This window comes from Patiria miniata, unplaced genomic scaffold (genome assembly GCF_015706575.1).
Source record: "Patiria miniata isolate m_02_andy unplaced genomic scaffold, ASM1570657v1 HiC_scaffold_18, whole genome shotgun sequence".
NCBI lineage: Eukaryota > Metazoa > Echinodermata > Asteroidea > Valvatida > Asterinidae > Patiria > Patiria miniata.
Window position 1 is genome coordinate 17,588,622 of NW_024037056.1, and position 20,120 is coordinate 17,608,741.

The 20,120-nt window shown below is 44.1% G+C and overlaps 2 protein-coding genes across 4 annotated transcripts; both read left to right on the plus strand.

Annotated features, from left to right (window-relative positions):
• Positions 1 to 5,137: 5,137 nt before the first annotated feature.
• On the plus strand, positions 5,138 to 8,057 carry LOC119724966 (serine/arginine-rich splicing factor 4-like). The gene is made up of 3 exons (XM_038196308.1): positions 5,138 to 5,570; positions 5,977 to 6,567; positions 6,905 to 8,057. Exons 1-3 carry the CDS (start codon positions 5,139 to 5,141, stop codon positions 7,268 to 7,270), a joined length of 1,389 nt encoding a protein of 462 aa, XP_038052236.1. The 5' UTR covers position 5,138; the 3' UTR covers positions 7,271 to 8,057.
• A 1,031-nt stretch (positions 8,058 to 9,088) lies between these two features.
• LOC119724967 (serine/arginine repetitive matrix protein 2-like) lies at positions 9,089 to 19,709 on the plus strand. Of its 3 annotated transcripts, XM_038196311.1 has the most exons (6): positions 9,089 to 9,137; positions 9,790 to 9,962; positions 14,257 to 15,988; positions 16,193 to 16,576; positions 16,908 to 16,988; positions 18,087 to 19,709. In XM_038196311.1, exons 2-6 carry the CDS (start codon positions 9,922 to 9,924, stop codon positions 18,135 to 18,137), a joined length of 2,289 nt encoding a protein of 762 aa, XP_038052239.1. In that variant the 5' UTR covers positions 9,089 to 9,137; positions 9,790 to 9,921; the 3' UTR covers positions 18,138 to 19,709. The 3 variants fall into 3 exon arrangements, with proteins under 3 accessions (XP_038052239.1, XP_038052240.1, XP_038052238.1); XM_038196312.1 differs by lacking the exon at positions 9,089 to 9,137 and having other exon boundaries at positions 9,765 to 9,962; positions 16,196 to 16,576; XM_038196310.1 differs by lacking the exon at positions 9,089 to 9,137 and having other exon boundaries at positions 9,766 to 9,962.
• Positions 19,710 to 20,120: the final 411 nt, after the last annotated feature.

The window sequence follows — 20,120 nt, forward strand, 5'->3', positions numbered from 1 at the left end:
GTTGCTGGATTTGGGTAACAATCATGCCTGCAACTTAGAACATGGAGGTATAGCCTCATGCTTGTCTTAGAAGCAGCAAGAAAAGGGTAAAATTCAAGCTGTTCAAGACTTTATAAAGTGTTTTTCACATTTTAATGCCATGTGTGAAGTGAAATGAGGAAATCTGCTGATAACGAGGAAGGATGCCTGAACCATATAGATGTGTTCGGCTTTTACCAGCCAAGCAAATTCAACAATTAACTCGACGCGCATTATTTTGTTGACTAATTGACTTTTATGCATGCCCGTATTGCGAGTTTTAATTGTATTCAAATGAAATATAGTCCAAGAAAATGTCCCCCAAAATATAGTGTATTCACGTTTATATAACCGGGGTACACGTGTGAAATTCGAACGGATTATTAATCACATCGCGCATCAGATGATTATTTTTGTCAGTTGGACTCGACCGTCTTTATAGAGCTGCATGACGTGATGTGTCCAGACAGATTTTGATAATTTCCGATTCGACAAGATTTTGCAATTTTCAAGTTTAGCTCCGTGTTTTACATTATTTTATGCCCGCACTATTTGTAGCGTGGAGATGTCTTCACCGTTGAGTTGACAGCGAGTTGCTTTATCCCGGCAGTAACCAGCTTGTTACCATGGAGACACTACATCATGCATGGCGAGCTCCGCGCGCTCTTCCATTTAATTTCATGTTTAGCTGGCAAAAATATGCTTGACTTGATAATGCGGCTAGTACTGCATACGTACGTCCACATGTTCTCCCTGTCGCATATAATTACGACTGGTGGATCAAAATTTGCATCCGAAAACGTGCGGGAATTAGCCTCGGAAGAACCACAATTCCATTTTGCTTTGCGTTGTGATCGATCGACGCAGTAGCGAATAGAAGGTCGGGGCCCGGGAAGGGGCCTCTGAACTTTTGAAATTTAAAGGCGGCGGGTGGGCTCGGATTGGTGCATGGAGGTGTCCCAACAATTTTTTTTCATTTTGAAGTGTCTCAAAAAAAAGTAAACTTAGCGGGGAAAAATACCAAAGAATGCGGCCTGGCCGCAATGTTTCTTCTTGCTATTGTATCCCGTATAGTCTGTCTGACCGTGGGGCACCCTTTGAACTTAAGCTTGAAGACTTGTCAACCAGCTTCCTCGATCCCTTTCGATCCTCAGACTTTCGCAGGGAGTCACTCAGCGTCAGGCCTGTCCACTCCGAGATGTTGTCCTCCCACCTCTTTCTCTGCCTGCCTCTCTTTCTTCCTCCTTGCACGGTGCCTTGCAGGATCGTCTCAACAAGTCCTGATGATTGTGAAATGTGCCCATAGTTCAGTTTGCGCTTTTTCACAGTGGTCAGAGATATTCGTAGGATCCTATAACTTAACGTGTTTTTCAGATCCGTAACGAAACACGGCCGTCTGAGTAAAGTCATTATACCCAAAGCCATGAGCGTGAAACATAATCAACACTGTTAGGTCGGCTGCGGTTCGAGTCCTTCCTAGCCTGACATTTTACATTAACTCTTTAACCCCAGCAGTGAATGTTCTTTCCTTAATTGTATTCAATCAAGTCGTTACGATCAGTTTCTGATTCACGTTTCTGGATAATTATTTTACCATCGTACGCAAGCGTATTATAATTAGTTGAGAAGGCTTACTAAATCTATCGGTCTCGTAGAAAGCTCGGGAAACATTCCACATGACTGACTCCCCAGGGGCCAGTGAAAAATAAGCTCAATATCAGACCCCTTTGTAATAATCATGGATTCGGCTTTGCATAGGGACTGGCTTGTGTCAACTTTGATGTCGACTCCCCGCGCTCCCAAAATAAAAGGGAAAGTGTTTTGCGGCACCGCATGTACTTGTATGAAACTTTAGAATTTCCACGAAGCGACACATGAGGGCGCCATTGACATTTAATATGGGAACAACATGGCGCAGGGACCGGGACCTCCGAGGTACGTCGAATTCACTTCATAAACATGCTTTTGATTTTGCATCACGTTCAACGATTCAGCTTTAAACGAATTTGGATGAATGTTCATGCCTTTGTTTAACCATGGGGATAGTTTAACATGATTTTCCAATGCTGAGTGTGAAGGTTAGGGGAATTTAAAGTCATGAAAGTTTGGGAATGCGTTCAGCATGTTCAGTGCCGTAATTGCATATGTCGCGGCGTTGGTTAGTGAGCTTGTCAGTTGAGGCCGCTACCCCTCCCCCTCCCCACTCCTAGAACTGATGAGGCGGCACTACGTGGAGCCTCATAGTTCTAGGAGTACCCCCTCCCCATTCCAATTGTTCAATAAAAAGGCCCTCATCCTCCTCTTTTTGAACTCCCCCCCCCCCCCAGACATGCCAGATGATCAACTATTGTTGTTTTTTTACCCCCTCCCCCTGGAATTTAAATTTGACCAGCTGTCTATTCGACTAACATTATTTATCAATATCATGTTTATGACGCATTCTTTCTCCGTTTTGAAATGATTTTTTTTTTCGTCTGTAATTTTTTCCTCACAGGTTATGGTGATTACAACACCCCTCCTCAACAAGCTGCATGACATAACCAGCATGACCAGTCTGGAACTTACCTACAGACAAGACCAAACATGCCAAATGGTTTCAGTTTTTGATGAGAAAATATACTTTGGAAAAACAAGCTGGCAAAATGCCAAGATATTCAAGGTCAAGGTCGCCAAGACATCGCAGTCGAAGGTAAGAAAACGGTATAGGTCAAAAGCCATCACTTGCAGATTTTAAGAATCAGTGAAACCAAAAAATCATCACTATTATATTTTTTGCATATGCTGAGTTGATCTGTCGCCACAAAATGATATGACATCCGAGCAGCTCAGAAAGGAAATAATAACACATTTGTCTTTTTATGCAGATCGTATACAAGCAGCAACAGCAGGTCCAGGTCTAGATCCAGGTCAAGATCTAGGTCAAGATCCAGGTCACCTCTGAGAAGTTATCCCAAGTATGCCAGGAAGATCACTAGTGGGGGCTCCTATTCCCGACTCCCACCAAGGAAAGACATTGTGTAAGTCTTAGCGCAAAAACATTAAGTGGAACATTTGGGTTGTAGCACTTTCAGCACAGAATGGTAATCATACAATATACACGCAAAATTCAGTGTTTTAATAGCCTTATGGGGATAATTCCTGAAGATGGCATATTGACATGCCTTACAAGTTGAGTCCTCAGATGCTGTGCACTGCAGGTCCTGGGACGCATTGTATCCCTATGGGCAGATAAAAACTCCAACTATAGAGACTTAGAATTTGAGTTTTACCAGTGCAAAGAATCACAATTCGAGAAACTGAGAATGGATTCCAGAAATGAATCCCATTATTGTCTTTATATGCAGATCATATTCCAGCAGTGCCAGCTCACGATCCAGTTCCAGATCGAGTTCCGGATCCAGTTCCGGATCCAGGTCCAGGTCCAAATCCAGTTCCAGATCCAGATCCAGATCCAGTTCCAGTTCCAGTTCCAGTTCCAGATCCAGTTCAAGATCCAGTTCCAGATCCAGTTCCAGGTCCAGTTCCACATCCAGATCCAGATCCAGATCCAGTTCCACATCCAGGTCACCTCTGAGAGGTATCCGCAAATACCACCCTCATGGCAAGAAGACCACTAGGGGGCGCTCATATTCCCAATCCCCACCAAGGAAGGACCGTGGGTCAAGCTGTAAGAGTTCCTCCTCAAAGCAGCGAGCAGGCAGAGGCTCGCACTCTTACACCCCTGAGAAACGTCACTACAGTGGATCAACAAGCAAGGCCAAGTCCAGGTCTCGGTCACCCTCTCTCCGAAATGAGAGATACAGGTCGCCCAAGAGATCACCTCAGCAAGGTGGGCGGGAGGCCAGCGACCAACAAAATGAAACTGGTAATTACGGACAGAAGGAGCGGGCTGGCTCCTGCTCAGGCTTTCAAGATGGCGCGATCCAGTTACAGCAAAAAAGCCAAATTAGCGACACTGAAGGGCCTCCACATCTTCCTCACCATAATGTATGCAGAGAAGAGTATGGAAAAGGAGCTCGGGCACAAGACCAGTTACCTTTGACCTCCCAAGATGTTAGGGTCTGTGATAGGGACAGTAGTAAAACAGGGGGCAGCCAATTAAAGTTTGCGCATAGCCAGTCTTTGGAGAGCTCCTCTAAGGACAGGTACAAGGAGAACAAAATGGCGAAATCTGAAGCTGTATGTCCAGATGATCAGCGTTTCTCTCCCAAGCCTGCCCAATGCAGTAAATCACCCTTTGACCATAAGATCTTCAAACCTATAGAAGATTACTATCAAGGTCAGGAGACGTACATCCAGCTGGATGCTTCAGGTAAGGGCTACAAACCAGCCATGCCAGCCGAAACCGTGAACGTCAAGCTTGCCCCTGCTCTGATCATCAGACCTATATTTGACCCCTTTTCAGTAAAGATATCCCGCAGTAAGGATGAGGGCGTGAAGGGCATATTTGACCGGCCGGAGCTGAAGGCACGTTTTGCTCGATTGCAGCTGCCTCCAGCAAAGGCCCAAAACTTTATCGAAAGGCTAGAGCCTCTTATATTTGGCTTTGACTTTGAGCCTAAACGGGATATGCAACTGGACTCCAAAGCTGGCCCAATGGGCCTTGGCAGCAAATGCCCAGCTCAGCCTTCAACGTTCCAGGTCCAGCCTCTTGATCTGTTTGGACCACCCAAGGAAGTCCAGCCGCACCCAGACTTTAACCATTCAACAATGTTCATCCAGGACACTTCCCCTGTCATGGAGGACATGCCTCAGACTCCGGTATCCTACCAGAACCCGCCAGATAACTTGGCAGGCATCAAGGGACCACATGACATGAGGGATGATCTAGATTCACGCCAGAAGCAAATGGAGCAACAGGACCCGCAAGGGCAAATGAGAAGCTTGTCCTGCTCCCGTTCCCGGTCCCGATCCCAATCCAGGTCAAGCAGGATGAGTGAAGTGTTCAGGAAACACTCACGATCCCGTTCTCGATCCCAATCAAGGTCAAGGAGGATGGCTCAAAGGTCCAGGAAACACTCGGGCTCCAGTTCCCATTCTCAATCCTCATCAAGCGGACGAGTCAAATGTCATGCGATTACTCACGCTCAACTTCCCGATCCACTTCCAGGTCAAGCAGGATGAGTGGAAAGTCGAGGAAGCAATCATCCTCCCGTTCTCGGTCCCGATCCAGGTCAAGAAGGACGAGTGGAATGTCCAGCGACCACTCATGCTCCACTTCCCGATCCACTTTGAGGTCAAGCAGGATGCGTGGAAAGTCGAGGGAGCAGTCATGCTCCCGTTCTCGGTCCCGATCCAGGTCAAGAAGGACGAGTGGAATGTCAAGGGAACACTCACCCTCTCACTCACCAGTGCAAGGGTATAAAACATCTCCATATCGTCATCGGTGCTCTCGATCTCCTGACCAATCTGAGGACAAGTGTTCCAGGGACCACAGACCTGTTAAAGAGCAGCTCAGGAACATCTCCAAAGGATCTAAAGACGGCTCGTTCTCTGTTGGCAATCAAGGCGGGAAGTCACTCAAGGGAAAAAAGAAACCGTTATTTTACTATGTGAGTTGACCCGTTTTTTTTAAAAGAATAGTTGTTTGTATTTTAAGGTCTACTGCTTATAAGCACTATATCATGGCGTACGTGGATGTGCTAACGGTTGTGTGTGCAATGAAATTTCAATTGTTATGGCACTGATTTAAGAAATGTTTCCTCTGGGGTTAAGCATGCATTTGCTGTGTTTACTGCTTACGGTCTCTATGAAATAGATGGAGGCTCGGTAAGCACAAAACTGGCTGTTAAGCAGTGCTATGAAACTGGGCACAGGTAATGAAAGAAAACTGAAGCGTAAGCAACTCTTTGAAGGTAATCTTGATAGAGTAGAGCAGAGTGCAGAGGAATGTAAAATGATAATAAAACCTCCCACTTTTGAAGTTTTTTCTATATTGTAATCACTTTCTTTTCACAGCACCACCTCGTGGACGACCGTTTCAAGCCACCTGACCAAGATTCAGTGGAAATTGTGGAATTCCATGGCAAGAACCGCGGGGCGATGTTCGGGTCGGCGCGCGGTACCTTCCGCGGAGGACGGGGACACTTAGGCAAGATGCACATCCCGGGCTACCATCGCAGCCCAGACCACCAGGAAGACCGTTCCAAGTCACCTGATGTAGAAGACTGGTCCAAGTCACCTGACCAGGAAGAATATTCCAAGTCACCTGACTGCGTCTCAATTGAAGGTGACGGCTACAAGGACATGACCGGTCAGTACCGTGGTGCGATGCAGGGTACCTACCGTGGCGGACGAGGACGGGGCTATTTAGGAAAGGACTACATTCCAGGCTACGACTGTGGTGATAATCCGGGCAACAATCGTGGCATGAGAGGAACATTCAACCCAAGAGGTGGGCGGGGCTCCATTGGTAGTAGCAGAGGTGGTGGAGGTCCTGCATCGACCCGTGGCCTGGAAGACAAGGAGAAGGGGGACACTAAGCAAGGGAAAGGCAAGAAAGGCAAGAAAGGAAAGAAGGTGGCCAAGCGTGACCAGGAAATAAAGAAGGTAGGAATTAAATTGTGCGTAGTTGATAGTTTTGTTGGGCTGAAGTGAATGTTGCTGCTTCATGCTCTGCCTTACACTGCATTTCCCACTGAAAAGGCAAAAATGTTGTTTTGGCAGGATAAGCATGTTGCAGTTAGTGACCACTTATCCAGTGTTTGGTATGGCGCATGTCAGGGAAAAGCAACTAAAAGCACTGTACCACAATGAGATTGTAAACTACACTTGGCCCAATGAGCAGGGTGATAATGAGTCGCGAGCTTTATAAATATGCCTTAATATGTCTAAACTACAGTATAGATTTGAAGCACAAACTTTATTTTGATTTCTTCATTTTCAGACTGCACAACAGAGAGCAGCTAGGCAACTGAGAAAGAAGAAAGCAAAGGAAAGGAAGAAAGCAAAGCAAGCTCAGCGAGCAAAACAAGGAAAGAACGTTAAGAAAGAAAAGAATGTCAAAAAAGGGAAGAATGTTAAGAAGAACCCCGGTGGGCCAGCATCAGGGCAGGCGGGGAGGAACAATCAGTGCAATGTTATTAACCAGACCTTTGCTGATGTCAAGATGCTACCACTGAACCTTCTACCCATGCCAAACATTGCACCCATACCGAACCTTGGAATCAACTCCATCTTAAATCAGCCACAAGTCTTGCCACCGTTTATGTTTAATCCCCTTCTGTCTCTTATGAGGGGGCTTCAGAAGTAACAGGATTTACTTGTAACTGGACCATTGTGGACTGTACATTTGTAATTGTTTTTACTTTTCATTCGCTTCACTTCTAAATTTTCATTTACAAGTCTAAATCTATGTTGCATGGCATTGAGAAATGGGTCAAGATTGCTAAATGTATACATCATTTTTGCTTGACACTGTTCTTTGCAGTTATTTATTTCAAATTTTTGTACCATTTTCAACTATTTGCAAGATTCTGCTGTCAAAATTTAAATTTGTCTTTTCACTTTTTGGTTACCAAGCGATCAACAAACACTTTTATGACAGTATTTTTGTTTTATCCCAGGACTCCCATGGAGACTAAAAAAAATGCTTAATTTGTTGTATATACAGTGAAATCTTGGTAAGTCAAAACCTGCTAACTCGAAAACCCTTCTAACTCGATGTAAAAACTCACTCCCGTCAATTGTTGCTGAATAGAAAATCCATTTGCTAACTCAAAACTCTGCTTAACTCAAAATTTGAGCCCATTCCCCTGAGCTGTGACTTATCGAGATTTCACTGCACGTGTATACACCAGACAAATACCTTTACATCTGTAATCGTTTGGAAAACCTCTCAGTTTTAGAAGGTGAGAGGGATTGGGTCTTCAAAATAGGGTAAGAGAAAAAACAAAAGAAATACTGGCCACGCACATGTTTATTCCCTTATGCATATTCAATACATGTATTGCATTTAGTGTCAAGTGCAATTTTTAGTAGTACTGTAATGAGTGAACCATACTTGTAAAAATATAACCATGTTACTACGTTCCAGAAAATTTGTTTGTGTTGTACTGCTTTGATTGTCATACAGCCTGGTCTATCATGGGGTGCAGAAATCATATTTAAGGCCTAGTAAAAAGAAGTTCAGCGTCCCCGTCCGCTTCCTTTCAAGGAGGCCGCCTACTTTTTTTTACTTTTTTTTTAATTGGGAAAAAAAGAAAAATGTTAAATTTCAAACGGTGACATCATTTTGGCCTCTTTGTTTGTTGCATCTAGCCCATATAAAGTTGGTATTTCATTTCCTGAGTCCAAGTGGCGGCTCTTTAAAAAAAATCTGACGGCCACATTGAAAAATAGCCCGGCTGGTCGTTTTGGAAAATGGGTCAGACGGCCGTTTTGGAAAAAAGGGGGCCTCCTTCCTTTTTTCCCAAAATTGAAGTCAGGACGCTAAACATGTTTGTTTTATTTGGCCGAAGTTGAGTTTGTTCCCCACATGTGTAACAGGAGTAAGAGAGAGAAAACATTGTAGAGAATGTGTTCTAAAATTATAGTATAAAGCTAAAACAAAATGTGCGAAGTTCAAACACAAAAAACAACTCCCTTCGCCCTAGGCGTCCTATAGTATGATATGGATACATCGATGATATCGTCACGTATACACGATGGTCGTACTGGTTCGGCACGTGAGTGTCTGGCAGGATTATGCTCATTTTTAAAGCAACATCCAAGTATTTTGCAAGCAAATTGAAAAAAAAATTGAGCTTCTGAAGTTCTGAAGTTGGTTTCAATTTCCCTCCGGCCCCCCCCCCCCCCCCAAAAAAACCGTGCAAGGCACGGGCACGGCCGTGCATGCTGCGCCGCCAACAATATAAGCCTAAAAAAGACGCCGGCACACAATCAAAAGTGGGGTTCATTTTTAGCATTATTTATAGCGATAGATCAGACTGAGTCCCCCCCCCCCCCCCCCCCCCCCCCCCTCATAAGCCGCTGTGATTCGGCGGCTTTGTCGGGCCAACATTCCGCGCGGCGTGGCTTTGCGCTTGCTGGTGAAACTTTGAATTTCTACGAAGCGACACATGAGGGCGCCGTTCAGATTTGACACGCGCTAGTATCACAAACATGGCGCTCCTTCGGAGGTACGTACGTTTTTCAACTGAAAATGGTTTTTATTATTGGCACATACATGTAACATATTGAATAACAAGGCTTAAAATTAATTTCACAGAATTTTCATGCTTTTTCTTAACATGTTTTGCCTTTGCTTTGCTGATGTAAACTGTAAAGATCAGGGGGAGTTCAACTTCAAGACAAAGTTGGAGAATCTGCTGACAGTCATGACAGTGCATGCCCGTTCATGGGGGGGGGGGGGGGGGGGGGGGGGCGGAATGGGGACTGGGGGGGGGGGGGGGGGGATGTCCTCCATAACTACCCCACCTGGGTTAAACCCCCATGACCGGAAAAAAGCAGCTGGCTGGGGGAGGTAGCTAGGGAGGGGAAAGAACAGAGGGGTAGCCACGTACAGCCAGCATGCATGCAAAGTTAAACTCCTTTTTTTTTAGCTCCATAAGGTAAACCATCTAGGCTAGCTGTCTCTGCCCATTTCTCAAACCCTGGTTTTACTTTTGTCTCCATTTCACAGCTATTCAGTAAATTGAAATTTGTACCCCTTCCCATGATAATTTCAGTACAATCTTCTTTTTGACCTGCTGCACAAAAAAGTTTGTTTTGACAGTTTCCATTATTTTCTCTGTTTTAAAATGATTTTCTTAGTGTTTACCTTCTTCACAGGTATGGCTGATTACACAATTATGTGACACCCCTCAAGCTGCTTGAAATTCAACAATCCGGAACTTACAAGACGACAGGATTCCTGTTTTTGTTGAAGATTTATCTTGACAAAAAAAATCAAAATCTGGTAAAATGCCAAGATATTCAAGGTCACCAAGACATCGCCGCAGGAGGTAAGATGAAGGCATAGGTCAAAAGATCGCAACTTGCTGTTACTAAGGAAAGAATGATATCCTCACTTTGTAAATGTTCAGCCCAACTGTGGAATTGTCCCAACTACACGGTACATGTATACATTGTAATTTGGACAATTCCAACTCACAAAAAAAGCTCTAGAACAAAAACCACTGGAATGAATGGGGCAATCTGGGTTTCATTTTTCTATTAAAAAGATTCTCCATGCATTGGTTTTTGGTTTGAGTCTCGGGGTAGTGGAAGTATGCAGTTCCTGTGTTTTTCTGAGAATGACCAATTAAACTAGACAAATTTCTTCTTGCTTCAACTGGTCAAACTGTTTTACCCTTTATTCTGTTTAATTCATTATTCTCTGTACATTAGTCGAAAGCATATTGCCTGTTATTCCCTGTACAAATATCAGTGAATGAATACAACTTAATACAATGTAGTGTAGGAGGGTTAACACATAAAAGTGGTCCTGATTTTGGCGATTTGAGCCCAGTAAAAAGCGGTGCTCTATCTTGAAATGGTCATATTTGGAATGATCATTAATACACTAGATTTACTCAACTGCATCTTTGTCCCTTACAGAAATTGAAGAAATTTGTTTTCAACTAAATCCCACAAACTGAAGATGCAAATATGGGTTGTTGTAATTACTTGTGTAATGTTTGTACATAAAAATGTGATTTTTCTGTTTTAAATTGACTTGTTTCTCTGTCAAGATTGTCAAGATTTGGCTGACGTTGTGGCTGGAGTTGATGTAGATTGGCAAATTGTCTGGTGTACATTACACGTTCATGTAGATGTGATTGAACTTACACACGTAAACAATCCTCATGTACATGTTACTGTATGTACCAGCTTGAGATTGCCCTTCCCAATTCAGAAGCTGCAATTATCTTTGCCCAAGACAAGATTTTGGATTATGTTCCTCTATGTAGCCTGTCCCGCACTGGCCAACACGGGTAAGCTGCCTCGGCACTAGAGGGCACTGTCAACAAAATAAATCTAACTCAGTCTTAGGAATCTTGGCACTTGGACCCAAGAACTTCCGAGCATACCTCATGTGAGATACAGTACATTCTTTGTAGTAGATGCACTTGAGGTCTACTTAAGATCAAAATTTCTTGAGCCCTACCACGATTCACAAGACTGGATCAGTTTGATTTTGGTGAAAGCGCCCTCTATCATGGCGGCGACTTGGCATGTTGCCATGAAGTGTCTGTGATTTGGGAACATAATCTATACCTAGTCTTGCGTCGATACTTGGTTTCCAAAAGAAGTTGAGTACTATAGCGTTGCAAAACCATGATGACTTGGAACATGGAATTCTGGCCTGATACAGACAGGGCAGCAAGCATGAGAATCGGATCCATTGATTATCTGTCAGCAGTTGGACCAAGGATGCCTCGGAAGGAACACTAGAACCGGGTTCTGATTTCTTGAACGGACGAGGAACGAAAGTCTGTATTAGGGCAAAAAGCAAAAGAAAAGTGAACCATTCAATCAGTTACGGTATGTGTCAAAAACACTTGATACCTTTAGTAGACTCATTTAAATAGTGAAGTGGCCCCAAAAAAATTTCACACGAATGTAAAGAAATTCAATTTTAATTTGTCAATTCTTATACCTGTCATGGAATCATGAGAAATCTTGAAAGTTCACAATTTCTATTGCTTTTTGTTAAACGAAATGCAGCTGTGAATACTTGTGTACGCATACAAGAGTTTTGTACTTGCACGAGACAGTTACGGAGAGACGTAAATGGACTTGTGCGCGTTTGCAGCCCCAACTGTCTGTGGATGCTGTACAATTCTTTTCAAATGGAGACGTGCAAAAATGGAGTTTGGAATCTGAAAATTGTTTGAATGCAAAAGAAACTTTGGAAGAATCCTGAAGTATTACCGACAACAAATACTTTCATCGCAGCTCTTTCTTTTGAGGATGACTTGAGCCCAGAAGTGGATGGTTCTTGAAACGAGGGACATTAACATGATTAAGGGTAAACATCATGAATGCTGCAAGAGTGAAGATGCTTATGATGTGTATTATCAATGCACAGGACGGAAGGATGACAAGTGTTTTTGTACCGTGGATTAGAGACTTTTTATGGAGAAGCAAGAATATGACTTCCAAGGCAAGAAAAATGAATGATGTCATCAATCACAATTTACAACTGCATATCATGTCAAATCGGCCAAGTACCAATGAAGAGTACAATGATTATGTATTACATTGTGTGAAGTTTTTCAGAAGACGCCAAAGCTTTGAAAAGTCTGTTGGATTGCGCAGGAAATAAAAAGAGAGAAACTCCATAACCTTCCCAGGAAAAAAAAAACTTGTGGAGAGGACAGCCTAACAGAAAGTTGCAGACTCACCATGTGAGGTGACTACGTGTATCTGTTAAGGAAAGCAACGGGAACATGGCACCAAGTAATACATGTATGAACATGGTACCCAGCAAGGCAAATCTGGCACCCAGCAAAAGGAACATGTCACCCAGCAAGCTACAGGACATGTGGCACCCAGCAACGGGACCAAGGCAACCAGCAAGAGGTACATGGCACCTACCAGTAGCAAGGGGAATGTGGCACCCATCAGGGAACATCGCTTCCAGCCTTCCACCAAGGGAACATGACACCTAGAAGGGTAAATGACACCCAGCAAGAGGGACATGGCACCCAGTGAGTGGAACATGGAATCAAGCCAGGAAAACATACATGTACATGAACCGGTAGCATGGAGCCAAGGAAACATGGTACCAAGCCAAGAGGAATGTTGCACCCACCAAAGGGGAACAGGACACCCATCAAGGGGAACATGACACTCATCAAGGGAACATGGTTCCCACCAAGGGGAACTTGGCATCCAGAAGGGGAAATGGCACCCAGCTAGGGGAGATACCGGTACCCAGCAGTGGAAATAAAGTGACCAGTAAATGGGCCATAATGCCCTGAAGGAGAATACAGTGCCCCATTGCATTCTACTGATGTTGGAAAAAGTGTGCTGGAATGTGGTCACTTGCTGAGGGAAAAAAGAGTTTAAAATATGTGAAAGGAAAAAAAATGTTCCACATGAACGTAAGTGGACTGACTTATGGAAGCACAGGTTGCAGTTGAGCAATCGTTGTGCATCTGAAAAGGTACGGTATTAGCCTAATGGAAACTTGTGTTTGCATGATGTGATAGCACCCCATGACTCTGCACCCATTCTTGTCCTATCTTAAGCCTTCGTACATTTAGATTTAATTTCCTTTCTTTTCTTGTTTCTTTCTTCCCTTTCTATCCACCCCTTAGCATTTTACCTGCCAGTTTTATTTTTTTAATTTTCCATACCCATTCATTGGTTAGTTTTGTGGTCAAGTAGACTTAACTACATGTACCGTACCACATCATGACATGACATGCCAGATATTCTGAATTTGGTTTGAACGCTTACAATTTGCTGTTTGAGATTAGGTGGACACAAGGGCGGATCAAGAAACAAATTTTTTTTTTGGGGGGGGGGGGGGCAAGAGGGCTCAGTTTTTTTCCCCAAAAGGGATAGGGGATTAAGTACATGTATACCGATATGTGTATAGTATGCGCTATTTCCACATTGTGGAAAAAGGTGTCTTTCATCCCTCCGATAAAAAAAAACAAAAAAAAAGACAATTGTGGGGGGGGGGGGGGGTGGTTGGTTGGTTGGTTAGTTGGCCCTGTTGCCTTGCCCCCCCCCCCCCCCCCCTCTCATGGATCTGCCAATGGGTGGACACAATATGCGGACATTCTTTGGATTCGGTTGGTTTTTACCCAAATTTACCAATACAGTGTAGCTGAAAAAGGCTAGTGAACATGCTTTAATTACAGATCAAATTTACCAAATTCAAGCCTTTTAACTATTGTGGTGAAATAGATGTAAAATTGTAGCTGTGAGTGGAGAAATGTGTGTCGTTTAATTGTCCATTGATGGACAGTGATTGCCGTATTTTGTGGTTGGCAGAGCCATGAAATTGTGCCAACAATTCAAGAAGGTACACTCAAACTCCTTCGACTGTACACGCACTACAAGTCCTACATGTAAGACACAGTGCATTTTGTTATCAGGGAGCACATGATGTGTATTTACATGTAATCCATACGACCAATTATACCATGTACATTCTCTAACAAAGAGTGAAGCTGGTTGGTTAACATTCTTCTCAGAACCAGAGTCAAGTGGAGAAGTTTAGATTCTGTTAAGTTATGACACTACATATTTTCATTTTACTGAGGACAGGAATACTAACAGATTTGTCTCTTCATACAGATCTTATTCCAGCAGCGTCAGTTCACAATCCAGGTCCAGATCCAGGTCACCTCTGAGAGGTAACCCCAAGTACCACCCTCATGGCAAGAAGACCACTAGGGGGCGCTCATATTCCCGATCCCCACCAAGGAAGGACCATGGGTCAAGCTATAAGAGTTCCTCCTCAAAGCAACGAGGAGGCAGACGCTCACGCTCTTACACCCCTGAGAAACGTCACTACGGTGGATCAACGAGCAAGGCTAAGTCCAGGTCTCGGTCTCCATCTCATCGAAATAAAAGATACAGGTCGCCCAAGAGATCACCTCAGCGAGGTGGACGAGAGGCCATCCGCCAACAAAATGAAAGTGCTAATTACGGACGAGATGAGCAGGCTGACTCCCACTCAGGCTACCAAGAGGGTACAGGTCAGTTGCACCAAGACAAGCAAGTCAGAGACTTTGAAGGACCTCAACTTCCTCCTGGCCATAATGTTTACAGAGAGGAGTATGGAAAAGGAGTCCAGGCACAAGACCAGTTACCTCAGGCCTCCCGCGATGTGGTCTATGACAGGGGCAATAGTCAGCCAGGAGGCAGCCAGTCCAAATTGTCCCACAGCCAGCCTTCGGAGAGGTCCTACTCTAAGGAGATGAAATATGAAGCTGTGTCTCCAGATGATCTACGCTTCTCTCCCAAGTCTGCCCAACATAGTGAATCGCCCTACGACCGCAAGATCTCCAAACCTAAGGCAGAATACTATCAAGTCCAGGAGAAGTACAGCAAGCTGGATGCCTCAGGCCAGGGCAACAAACCAGCCATGCCTACCGAGCCCCAAAATGCCAAGATGGCCCCTGCTCCTATCATCAGGCCAATATTTGACCCCTACTCAGTGAAGATCCCCCGCCGTAAGGACGAGGGCCTGACGGAAATATTTGATCGGCCAGAACTGAAGGCCCGCTTTGCTTCTGAGCAGCTGCCTCCTGATGGAGGCCCGGAACCCCAGAAGAAAGAGCCAGTGGTGTATCGGCAAGATGTACACTTCACCGGCACTCTGCCGAGCGGTGCCCTCCCACCTCAGGCACAAAGCTTCATCGAAAAGCGAGAGCCTGTGATCTTGGGCTTTGAGCCTAGGCGGGAAACCTACCAGGGCCCCAGCTTCCAGTTTGCCCCCAGAGTCATCCAGATGGGTCTTGACAACCAGTACCCAGCTCAGCCTTCGACATACCAGGTTCAGCCTCTGGATCAATATGGACCACCCAAGGAAGTCCAGCCCCAGCCAGACTTTAACCGGCAGGCCATGTTTGTCCAGAACACACCACCTGTCATGCAGGATATGCCTCAGAGTCCCATCTCCTACCAGTACCCGCCAGATGACATGCCCGATATTAAAGGCCCACATGACCTGAGGTATGATCTAGACTCACGCCGGAAGCAGATGGAACAACAGCAGCAGCAGGGGCAAATGAGAAGCTTGTCTCGATCCCGTTCCCGATCCAGGTCTCGCAGGAGGAGTCCCATGTCCAGGCAGCGCTCACGCTCCCGCTCCCGTTCCCGCTCGCCATCACATCAGTATAAGACATCTTCATACCGTCATGGGCGTTCTCGATCCCGATCTGAGGATCAACGTTCCCGGGACCGCAGACCTGTTCGAGAGCGGCTTGGTAACGTCTCCAAAGGATCTGAAGACAGCTCTTTCTCTGACGGCAATGAAGGTGGGAAGTCACTCAACTGGAGTAGGAAGCAGGCATTTTACCATGTGAGTTGAAAACTCTGTGATAACTTGCTAGAACTCTTTGTATGTAATGTTCCTATGGGGTGTGTACATGTATGGACACGGTGTGCTTGGGATGACTTTTTTCTTTTGACGGAAGAGAGTAAATTGATCTTGAATTTTTGAAACTGTTGCCTCCTTTGAAGGAGTTACTTATTTTATTGTTTGTTCAATCATTTTCTTTTTTAGCAGCACGACCGCCGAGAAGACCGTTCCAGGTCATCTGACCGCGACTCGGTTGAACGTAACGGCAAGTACCGTGGTGCAATGCGCGGTACCGGTACATACCGCGGCGGACGGGGACGAGGACGAGGCTACCTAGGCAAGAACTTCATCCCAGGCTACGACCGCAGCAACAACCGCGGCAACAACCGTGGCTACAACCGAGGCTACAACCCCGGTGTGAGGGGAAGATACACTCCCAGAGGGCGGGGCTTATTTGGCGGTAGCGGAGGTAGTAGGAGTCTAGCGTGGACCCATGACATGTTTGACAAGGAGAAGGAGGAGACTCAGGAAGGGGAAGGCAAGAAGGAAAAGAAGAAGGCCAAGAATGACAAGGGAAAAGAGAAGAAGGTACGGTTTTAATTGGTTGATCGCACCCCAAACGTTAAATCGTAAAATTGTTGCACAAAATCGTTGGAAAATTGTGAACTCTTGACTTGTTTTGATTTTTGACCAAAAGGTATTTATAAATGGGAATAAAGATGTGCTTGGCTAGGGCCATTATTTGCATCCAGGTCCCTAGCAAGTTTTAAACGTTCTTAAAAGCACATGTTTATTCCCATAGTACAAAGAAACTTATAAAAAGAGTAAATGTCAATTTTTAGCCTGTAAATTATTTCCAGCTTGCATGCTTTAAGTACTAATTCATAGCTCAATTTTATTTTTGTCTGCTCATTTTCAGTCTTCTGTGAAACAGAAATCCAAGACAGTGAAGAAAGCAAAGAAAGTGAAGAAGAGTCCCAGCAGGTCCGAGTCAGGCCAGGTCAGAAACAATCATCCATTTCAATTTTTGTTTCAACTTATACAACCCCGGCCAAAACTCGCTGGGCCCCCTGGCCCCCTGCCAATGTTGTCTCTCACTGCGCAATCTGTGCTCAAGCGCGACATGACAACATTGACTGGGGGAGCGGGGGACCGGGGGAGGGTATGCTCATTTTGTGGACGTGTCCCAACCATTTTGGCCGGGATTGTAGGTACATATACCAAGTGTTGTCGTTGAGTCCAGCACAGGTCTTCACAAGTCCATCACTAGTCGTCCAGTCCCAATTCAAGCAACAAACTATTCAAATGAACTGTGATTAGATATTCCATCATTCATTGCCTCGTGTGTGTGTATCTTGTGGCCGGACTAGTGAATTGGACTTCAACTTGCCAAACTTGTGATGGACATGTGGAGGACGCGACTACAACACGCCTGTTCATTTCGCTGTAAATTTTGTATTAATTTATTTTTGCTCACTTTACTGGCTGTTCAGCCATTATTTCATTCTTTAGTTCCCTGTATCTTGTGAAATTTCCTATTTACCTGTTTACTAGGGGTATGCATTTATGGGTATGTGTAGTACAGTAACCGGGTACCAGATTGAAAAAAAACAACAGGTACCTGGGTACCTGTTAAAGATGCCCAACCCCAAAATTCAAATCTCAGAAGTTTCTATTCATATTATTCATAAAGGTCCGCGCGATAATACTACAACATCGGTGCGTCAGTGCAGCAGTCCATGTGTATACATGTACAGTGTGCTTTATAGCTATATGGAGAAAACTGCAACTTTCACAAGCGTCATAAAGTTTAGTTTAACGACGTCTGTTTAGTGTTTCCATGTAACCTGGTTTTCACTTTGAAAATTCCCCACAAATGACATTCAAACCTTGCTTTTTCACTGTCTGAGAATTTACTAAGTAATTTGTTAAGTCGGTAATAGATACCCAATCCCAAAATCTAAAACCGGTTCCTGACATCAGTGGTCGGGTACTCAGGTACCTGGTTCTGATGCACACCACTTCTATTTACTCTATTACATCACTGACAGTTAATTTAATGGTACAGTTTGTGTTGATATTTTCATTCACTTCACAGAAAAACAAAGAGGTTTCCCATGCACCAGAGTCGACCAACACCACATCTTGAGCTGTGACAGAACACAGGGTGCCAGACCCTTTGCAGATGTTCTACGTTTGACATGTTCTGCTTCCCGATTGTGAATTGGAAATGAACCAGAGGTACATTTTGATGACGCTCTGAATACATGTACAAACTCCTTTAGAAAGATCCAAACCGCCTTGAAATAGGTAACTCTGATCACACTTGCTATCTCATTGCAAGACATTGATCTGGTACTTGATGGTCACTCTTGATGGTGTGTACCAGTGAAGCTGGTTTGTGCATTGGAAGATCATATGTGACATTGGAAGTGGAACCAGTGTAGGCTGCTGATGTGGCAGGGCACCAGTCTTCAAGGCAAACCTTTGTGAGTTGAGAAAATGTCAGGGTTCCTCCATTGGTAGGAGTGGTAAAATGAGTTTAGTTCTGATTTTCTTTTTCTAATAATGTTAGCTGAATTAATTCAAGTTTATTGTAAATATATTTTCAGTGGTAGATTTTGTTTTAGAAAACCACAATTTAGTGAAACTAGGTAAAAAGTAAGCCATCTTCCCCCCCCCCTGTTTTTTTAACCCTTTTACTCTTCACGTAGCAAAGTATTCTGTATTCTGATTTTTCTAACTTGGAAAGGACACAGTATGATGCTAGGTGATACTATTCATCAAAGGAGCGTGTACATTGCACATTTTTTGTCCTTTTTTTTCAAGCTTTTAACTTAAGTTGAAGAGCTGCTGATGCCCCTCATGTCTGTATTCCCCTTCTCCACAACTGCTAGGTAGTCGAGTTCATCACAAGTCCATTCATAAATCCAGTCATGTGTAGCAGGGGCTGAACAGAACAAACGAATGGCTGCTCCACAGTTCATTCAAACAGCTTGTGACATGACTTGATGCAGGATGACTTGTGATGGACTTGTGATGGCCTCGCCAGTATACAAACATTGCTGCTTTGTGTGGTCTTGTTGGTTGTTGACAGGATAGGTCTTTTCACACAGTTGCCTTGTCTATACCCATCTTGAAATAAAAACTTGTCCTACGTAGAATTGAGATTTCCTACCTCTCAACCCCGGTCCTAACCAGGGTTGTATTTCACTCGTGTAGAGCTCCAGACCCATGTAGAAACCATGTTGGATTCTTGCTAGCGTGAAAGGGGTTCCAGAAATCTCTGTGTTGGACTTGGGGCCAACATGGAGATTATAAACAGCTCTTCTAGGACATCGTGATTGGACATGGCATTTTTTTAGTAATAATTAAAAGGTCTGGGAATATCATTCGGGGCCCATCTCTCTTTTTGTGAAGTTATTCCCGGCACATGTACACAACAGTACTCTGAGCATTGTGGACATCATTTAACCGTAGTCAGTCGCCAAAAATGAATTACTGGAAGCTCTTCGTAAGCTTGGTAAACTACTAGTGTATAGTAAAACAGAAATTTGTGATCATTTTTTATCACACTTATCATGAATGCCCCTTCACATTTGTAGTTACAACCTTTACACAGTGAAGTACACGTAGGTACCCCGGTATGTATACTGGTAGCCATTTTAATTTCATGCTTGCCTTTGTTGTGAATAAAAAATGTATATTGTGCGCAGTTGAATATATTGTTTTAGAACGTTTTCTTTTTTGCCAGACATGAGAAGCCAGCCTGTTGTCCTGTGACTGACCGAGTTACTGAGTGACTAACCAATGGCATAGAGAGAAATACTTGAAGTTGTCGTAAAATCACATTTGGTAAGAGGGCTAACCTTGCTCTTTTTAGCAAAATTGGGCAAAAGTTGATTTTTGTCCAAAATTAAAATTTGTCCCTTACAAATGTTAAGTTTTGAGAAAAACCAAATTTTGCCCAATTTTGATAAAAACAGCAATTACCGACGTTAATTTTAGAGAAAAAACAAATTTTGCCCAATTTTGATAAAAAGAGCAAGGCTAACCCCTTACCGACGTTAATTTTTGAGAAAAACCAAATTTTGCCCAATTTTGCTGAAAAGAGCAAGGCTAACCCCTTACC